The sequence below is a fragment of the Sinocyclocheilus rhinocerous genome, unplaced genomic scaffold, assembly GCF_001515625.1.
Source record: "Sinocyclocheilus rhinocerous isolate Xijiao unplaced genomic scaffold, SAMN03320098_v1.1 scaffold805, whole genome shotgun sequence".
NCBI classification, from domain to species: domain Eukaryota; kingdom Metazoa; phylum Chordata; class Actinopteri; order Cypriniformes; family Cyprinidae; genus Sinocyclocheilus; species Sinocyclocheilus rhinocerous.
This window is the reverse complement of record NW_015646430.1, coordinates 143747-152619: the sequence shown is the minus strand read 5'-3', so window position 1 is coordinate 152619 and position 8873 is coordinate 143747. Positions and strand designations below refer to the sequence as shown.

The following is an 8873-nucleotide window of genomic DNA, read 5'->3' as shown; positions in this document are numbered from 1 at the left end:
TGAACATTTGTGTTTTATGAGGATCTGTCACATGCATTGAAAAGAAAGTTAAAAGAAACATATTTTGGCACTTTTCAGTAGTTCACATAGATCAGATACTGAGCATAAATATCAAAACCTTGCAAATATACTGAAAATGAATGTCAAATTTAATTTCATTTCTTGGTGTGACTTTAAATACATAACTAACCCAACCGGAGTAGATTAAAAAGATTAAAAAAGTAAAAATTGTTAAATTAAAATCTAGCAGTAGCAAGTAGAAATAACAGCCAATCAAAGTGCTGAATGAAATCACTAATTATAGCATAAAGTAGAAAATAATTAACAATCAAATTCCACTTGGCATAAAAATCCTTAAAGGTATCCCTCAAAAACTGAACAAAATAAAGTTTTAAAAAGGAAACATTTCATGCTTTCTGACTTATGTAGAAAGATTGCATAATGATGATAATACCTCGGGACATCCAAAGTGCATATCCTTTTTTTTTTCTTTCTGTTTTTTATTTATTTATTTCTTGCCTTCATCTGCATTACTAATTTTATTTATGACTGAGGTGAATCTCATTTATATGGAAGGCCGGTTCTGCCATGGGATTAAAAAAAATAAATTAAAAAAATAATTGCGACTTTTCATCCCAAAATTCATACTTTTTTATTACAATTCTGAGATTAAAAATTCAGAATTCCGAGATACTGTAAAAACTCGCAATTCTGAGGAAAAAAAAAGACAATTGCAAAATAAAAAGTCGCAATTAAAACATATGTTATTCAGTGGTGGGAAAAAAAAACAGAATTGCAAGATGCAAACTCAGAATTGTGAAAAAAGTCAGAATTGTGAGATAAACTCAGAATTACGTAAACTTGGAATTTGCAAGAAAAAAGTCAGATTTTAATTTTATAACTCACAATTATGACTTTTTCACAATTATGTTTATATATCGCAATTTTGAGTTTATATCTTGCAATTCTTGCAGACGTTTTCAGAATTACACACACGTTTTCAGAATTGTGAAAAAAAAAATAGCAAGGACCTTTTTTATTCCGCGACGGAAAACAAAACTCCACACACAAAATCTAACAAGGACATGTTCAGGTCATATTTCCCCCAAAACCAGAAATAAATAAGAAATTACATTTTGCATAAAGAAAATAAAGCCTATTTTAAGATCATCATGATTTTTTTGTAACATTTTTATGACAAATTGCCAATACTGTAATACAAATAATAATAAATAATGTATGCATCATGATGTTGTTCTGCCTTTTAATTTATTCTGATAAAACACTGTATTACTGTAAAGTACAATGCCTGTCCACAACTGGAATTTGAGGGAAAACTGTCATCAATTTTGGGGTGAAATGAGAGCTGGACATGTTTTCATGAGATTCACTCAGTCATTAAAGTGACCTACTGATGCTAATTGGACAATTCTGACTGTATTCAAACAGTTTCATAAAACCTCCTAAACAGAAACCGGGAGGAACTGAAATGGTCCCTTAACACAAAGCAAATAAAACATATGCAAATATTTTTTTTTTTAGAACGACCTAAAAGTGTCTGTTATGGGTTTGAAAATAAATAAAGCTTATAAGTTGAAACACACCTTCACAAATTGATAGTAGTTCATCACAGTACAACACAAGCTATATTGCTGACATTTACAAATGTGTAGAAGCACAAACGGCCGGCTGACTGTTAGCATGCATCCCTGAAACTGCTCCAGGTCAGTGTGGGACAGAGTTTCAAGCACCTCCAGACCAGAATGTTTCTCATGTACATCAGGACCGGTGGAAAATCACCCGCTAGGGCTCCTGTCGTTTACACAGCACAAGTCAAGCACTCGCAATCAAACCAAACCAACAGCAGCAAGAAGACGAATCAAAGAATCATCATCCGTTTCAGTGCAAATAAACCAGGAACCTTTCAGAAACTCTCATGTCCGAAAGAGTGAATCTCACAAAGCCTGGTGAGAATTCAACCCAAAAATCAAAAGAAAAACATGAATTTAAATTTTGCTTAAAAAATGACTATTTTAAGGGTATAGTTAATTACACTTAAAATGTCATTTTAAAATATAATGTTTAGGTGAAATGACAAAGATATCTATCTAATTCTGTAGTAGTATAAATATCTTAAAAGTGCGGTTATGGTTTATACAAAAATGAGCTCTATTCATCAACACTTTTTACATTCCACATCTAACATAGATTCAACATTCAAAGGCACAGGACTTCACTTCAAAACGAGTCAGAAAAGTAATTCAAGTAATCTTACATTGCAAAAAGATTTTAGTCGAAAGAAAACGAATCGTGTTGTAAAAATTCAATACAATACTTCTAGAAGTGAATATACAGGATTCATTTTACATGTAAACTAGTAATTATGGGGAAATGAAGAGTAATTGATCAACTCTCTGCAGCTGCTTCCCAATGATGCCACTGAAATGATCCAGACTCTTTTTAAAGCAAATTATAAAGCGAATAGTTTAGTCAATAAACAGACTAAACAGATATTACGCAAGGTTTGAACATTTGTGTTTTATGAGGATCTGTCACATGCATTGAAAAGAAAGTTAAAAGAAACATATTTTGGCACTTTTCAGTAGTTCACATAGATCAGATACTGAGCATAAATATCAAAACCTTGCAAATATACTGAAAATGAATGTCAAATTTAATTTCATTTCTTGGTGTGACTTTAAATACATAACTAACCCAACCGGAGTAGATTAAAAAGATTAAAAAAGTAAAAATTGTTAAATTAAAATCTAGCAGTAGCAAGTAGAAATAACAGCCAATCAAAGTGCTGAATGAAATCACTAATTATAGCATAAAGTAGAAAATAATTAACAATCAAATTCCACTTGGCATAAAAATCCTTAAAGGTATCCCTCAAAAACTGAACAAAATAAAGTTTTAAAAAGGAAACATTTCATGCTTTCTGACTTATGCTTAAAAAATGACTATTTTAAGGGTATAGTTAATTACACTTAAAATGTCATTTTAAAATATAATGTTTAGGTGAAATGACAAAGATTGGAAAAAGAAAAGAAAAACGTGGCTAACATTATTAGAAGACTTCATGTAAATAAAAATGAAACATTATAAACCGGTTAACTGTAAGAGTCAGAGAGAGGGTGAAAAATGGTCCTGATTTTTTTTTTTTATAATTTGTATAATTTTTTTTTTTTTATATATATATAATTTTTTTTTCAAATATAATTTGACAGTTTTTGGTGCACAAAAAAAAAATTATTATAGGACTTAATTCCCAATAATCAAAAAAATATATATTTTGCTGAATAAAAAGAATTTAGGGGTAAAATATGGTTAATTACAATTTAAAAATGCACATATCTTATTTATTTTTCTTTAAGCAAAATATATTTTGGGGTGAAATATGACCCAGACAGGGGAAAAAAAATTTGAGAACTTAAAGTAAATAAAAACATTTATGAATTAATTAAATAATAAATATAATGTGACCAATTAGGCGAAAAAAAAAACTATTTTAGGGGTGAAATAAGCTTTAAGTACAATTTAAATTTAAAAATGCAACAGACTAATTTATCTCTAAGCAAAATATATTTTTGGGGTTAAATATGACCCAGATTGTTGTTTTGGGTTGAACTGTCCAGGACGTTTTTGTAAGATTCATCCGATAAAGATAATTGACGGCTACAGTATCTCAATGCAGTGTCATGACCTGCGTTCTCTTCCATTAAAACACTTTTACTTTTACTCATTATTATGAGAAGCAAAACAACAAAACACTAGAAATAATTCAGACTTGAATCTTAGTGTGTATCCAGTCAAGTAAAAAACAAAAACGTAAAACAAATGTATAACTCCCAGCGCGACATGAAGCCGTGTTTCTGATGCGACGCTCCGTGACTCGGATCCACAAACTCAGTAGTAAACGCAAGCCTTACAAATCTCTAATATGTTAATGAAGGAACATAAAAGTGAAGTGGGAAGAGATCCTGAAGGTTTCCGGCATCAGTCTTTCTTCTCCTCCTCCGTGTCGTCTTCAGACTGTGCTCCCTTCTGCATGAGTTTCTCCAGCGTGGAGGAAGAAGAGGGCAGAACCTCCTGCTCTCCGTTCTCAGTCTTTCTCTTGGTGCTTTCCTGCACAAACTCCTGGATCTCCAGTGGAAGCCGCCGGAATTTGTCCTGGTATTCCTGATCCAGGTCATTCTGGAGCTGCAAACACAGGCCAAAATATTACAGGTTCAAGTCTACAGGGAATCAAAAATGACCTTTAGTGCATCATTCAAAATCGAAATCCTTCCTTTTTTGACTGACAGCAATAGTTTTTGTGCACTAGGAAATCGAAACTTCTTCCAAGTCCAAAATGAGCATTTATTGAAACTCAACTGCAAAAATGTTTCATTTCAAACTTTAACAGCCACATTTACACATCAGTGAAACCTATTATATATTCAGAAACAAAGTCAAAGTGAGGTAATAAGGAGGTTAACCAACAATAAGACATATAAATAATAAAATATAGAAAAGTCTGTGAAAAAAAGCAAATAGAGTCTGACAGAGGGTGGAAAAACATCCTGAAAAAATTAATTTGACCGTTTTTGGTGAAAAAAATAAACTTGACTAACATTATTAGAGGACTTCAAGGAAAGAATAATTAAACATAAATAAATAATAAATGTGGAAAAGTCACATTTATTAGGCAAATAGCAGCCTGTTTAATTGTAAGAGACAGAGAGAGGGTGGTAAATAATCCATAATTATTATTATCCAATAATTAAATAATCCATTTAAATTTATTATAAATTTATCATACATTTAAAATAAATTTGATGTAAAAAAACAAACAAACAAAAAAACTTGACTAACATTATTAGAAGACTTCAAAAAAAATAAATAAATAAAAGCTGTAAAACTCTATGTAAAAAGCAAATAACAATCTGTTTAATAATTGTAAGAGTCAGAGAGAGGGTGGAAAATGGTCCTGCAAATAATTTATTAATACATTTGATCAATTTAAATGTAATATAATAATAAACTTAAATTTATCATAAATTTAAAATAAATGTATCATAATTTTTTAAAATAAATTTGGTGAAAAACCGTCACTAACATTATTAAAGGACTTTAAGAAAAAAAAGAAAAACATATAATAAAAGTCGGAAATGTCAATGAAAAAAGCAAATAACAGCCTGCTTAACTGGAAGAGAAAGCGAAAGGGGGAAAATCATCCTGAAAAAAATCCTAGACTAACATTACTAGAGGACTTCAAGAAAAAATTGAGATTGAAAGAACAAAATAATAATAATAATAATAATAATAAAGACTCCTGCAAACATCATCATTGTAAAAGTGCACTAATGGTCATGCAGCATTATAAACTGTCTGTCTGACCGCAGGAGACCCTCCGAGTCGATGGCATGGACGCTAAAGTGACACGGGACAGTATTGACAGATATGGATAAATATTCACTAATGCTGCGGCAAATCCAGGCCGTTCAGAGCGCCAGTGCTCAGGAATGACAAATCAACACATCAGTGTAGAGATTTCACCACATCATTCCTGTTATTCACACAAAACACTGAATCTGAATAAAAAACACAAAGGCACATAATTTACAGAGCTCAGGGCTTGCAGGAAGGGAGTCTTGACTTCATGCAATATGATTCAGATCATAGGCCAATCAAAAGAAAGCGGCAATTGGGAGAGATTTCAGATTTGATTGGGAATCAGATCTGTACTGCCATGCTGAACACTGAAAAGCACATTTCCTCTGTTTCTGTATTAAGATCGACACTAAAAATGTGCCATATGATCAGAGTGAAATTCTCCAGGAGCTTCGCATCTGAGATATTTAAATACCCCTGACAGCTTATGAAATATTTAAAGAGTTAAGTATTTCATATTTTAAGGGTCAGCTCTGAACGAACAGTCTGTCGTCATTCCCTCATGCTGTTATAAACCTGCAGAAGGTCTTAACAAGACTTTCAATGATGAGTGAATTTTCATTAACCCTATAAAGCCTACTGTATCATATTTCATATGCAGATTTCTGAGGCCTCTAAATGATCAAAACTTTGCTCTACTGCACATCTTCTGTCGTCTGATTGATAGTTTAGAGTTATTTATAAAGCTCTTTTAGTCTAATTGTACAAACATCCAGCTTCAGCTGGAGCTTCACGTGTCTTTCTGCTGTCAAATCTGATTTTTATCAAGTAAAAGTAAGAATAAAATCAGTAATATTTCCAGATGAACACTTACTGGACTGAAGCAGCTGGGCTTTACTCGATTCTCCATCAATCATTTTTTAGTCTCAAATCTGATCCTCAGGATCGTTTGAGGAGCGTTTGTTTCCTTTACTTTCACTGTTCCTATGTCAGGCTTTACAGGGTTAAAGTTACGAAGCATGCTGGTGAATGACAGCTGCAGAAAATCAATGATGATGGCTGTAAAAAATGCATTGATCTACAGTGTCATGATGCAACAAACTCCAAATCTCATCTGTCAAACTTCCTAGAAAGCCTCCACACTGGCTTTCACGAGACGAGTTCTGCTCATATAACAATAACAGTGATCATAATCACCTGCTGTGCTCATTTATGTGACATTAAACTCTGATATTACAGATACTAAATTGTGCAAAATGTTTATCTTAACAGTCAATTTACAAATAATGCATTCAGATTTGTGGAACTCAATGCACTGAATCTCCACAAATTAGTGTCGTTACTATGACAACCAATTTGAATGTGACAAGCAACTGGTGTCTGAAAAGAATTATATATAAATATTTTTTTTGGATTTCGCCTAGGGCGTCAAATTGGCTAGAAACGGCCATGACTCCAGCTGAGATGACAGATAGAGATCCGGCGCTGTGCTGATAGTTTTGGCTCTTTTTATTTGTTATCATAGTAAAACACAGTAAACTCTTACTTTGGGTTTCTCCTCTAATATCTGCTGCAGGATGCTCTTGTGGGTTTCTACCAGCTTCTCGTGTCTTTTAGTCTGCGCGTCTTCCAGCTAGTGATAGAGAAGACAAACACTGTGAAGTGTGAAGAGTCATATTGGCTCTGGTTTTTGATGATGAGAAATGAGAAAGTCTTTCACCCTCTTGATGTGCTGCACCACCTCGTTCACATACGACCTGTTGATCTCCAGCTTCTCCCTGAAACCAGACAGAGACTCGTACAGTGTCATGCGAGGCGTTTAACAGTGTTTTATTGCCATCTAGAGGACCGTTTTATAAAGAATCATCAAAAATCCTTCCATTCCCTTTCTTTAATTGCCTCCCAGAACATTAATAAAAAATAACCTGAAAATAATATTTTTTCTCTCTCTCTAAAGAGATCTGCAATTAGTTTGAAGATGATTATGTTATATTAACATTATATAGTATAAATTGTGTGTAATGTATTAATGTTTTTGTAGTATTACACATACTGTATAGTATAGAGAAAAAACAATAATATTAATGAATTTATGTTTCCATACACATATACAGAAAATATGATAATATTCTTAGATTATTATTTAAAATTAAATTCAAATATATTACATAATTTTTAATCATTTGTTGTATTATGTATACAAACACACACACATACACACATACACACATATATATATATATATATATATACCTGTACACATATTCAGAAAATAGTAGAATAAAAAAACTATGACAGGTCATTTCAAATAAAATTATAATATATTACAATATAAAACAATGCAATATATATATATATGTGTGTGTGTGTGTCCGTGCGTGTGTGTGTGTGTGCGTGTGTGTGTGTTTCCAAACACATAAAAAAATATTATAATATTTTTAGATTATAAAATTAAATTCAAATATATTACACTAGCTGTTCTTTGAGTTCAGACAGTTTCTGTCCGCTGTCCTGATCCAGATTGGCCAGTTCCTGCTCGAAGAACGAGGCTCCGTGTTCAGGACTGGACGACAAACACCTGACGAGACACACCAGTCCGTGAGATGTTCATTCTCCTGATGTTTCTCCACTCAGTCCAAACAGGGATTGGATCAGCGGACGTCTACCTACCTCTTCTTACCGTCTCGTTTGGCAGACTTCAGCAGGACGGCCCGTTTGCGCAGGTAGTCGTGCTGGAACTCGTTGTATTTGGCCGTGTGCTCCTTGATCATCTCGGTGGTCTTCTTGTGGTGTTTCTTCACCAGGTCCTTCATCTCTTTATAGTGTCGTCTCTGCTCTCGGACGAAGCCCTTCTGCTGTTTGAGCTCCTCGACGGTTTGCGCCTCCATCTCTGAGGCAGAAACAGAGGCTTCAAGCACTGTAAAATTTGCTTTTTTAATATCGCCACCTCCATATTTCATGAAGCTTTTCTGAAGATCATGTCGATGGATTTTCTAAAGCTGTACATCACAAATGTTTCAATAATTTATAGCGCATTCAAAATGATTGAAACTCAACGGCTACCTGATCAAATTTCACCTGTGGCTGTTTGTGTTTTTTTTATTTCTCACATAAAATAAGCAAAATGTAGCTTCCCTCAAGATACAGACATCATTTATATTGCACATTTGACTGGATTATTTCAGTTTTTATTTTTTTGCATTTTAATGTATTTAAATTGTATTTAAAATAACCTGTCATGGTTTGTTTATTAGATTTTTTTTCCTGTACATGTATAGAAACACAAATTCATTAAATTTCTGTATTATTTTAGATTTTAATATATTTTAATTTTATTTAAAATAACCTGTCAGTTTTGTTTATTTGACTTTTTTTTGTATATGTTTACAGAAACATATATTCATTTTATATATATACACACACACACACACTTAATATATTAACATAAACAATATTTTATTAATATGCATATACAGAGTAAATATAATATAATATAA

The 8873-nt window shown here is 32.5% G+C and overlaps 1 protein-coding gene across 1 annotated transcript in view; it reads right to left on the bottom strand.

Moving 5' to 3' along the window:
- Window positions 1-3555: 3555 nt before the first annotated feature.
- LOC107707789 (1-phosphatidylinositol 4,5-bisphosphate phosphodiesterase beta-1-like) overlaps window positions 3556-8873 on the bottom strand; it is a 62293-nt gene continuing 56975 nt past the window's right edge. Inside the window, exons 23-27 of the mRNA XM_016511882.1 lie at window positions 8047-8266; window positions 7847-7954; window positions 7097-7154; window positions 6923-7009; window positions 3556-4203 (exon numbers count right to left, since the gene is read on the bottom strand). Coding sequence (XP_016367368.1) covers window positions 4000-4203; window positions 6923-7009; window positions 7097-7154; window positions 7847-7954; window positions 8047-8266 — 677 coding nt within the window. The 3' untranslated portion in view covers window positions 3556-3999. The remainder of the gene's footprint in view (window positions 4204-6922; window positions 7010-7096; window positions 7155-7846; window positions 7955-8046; window positions 8267-8873) is intronic.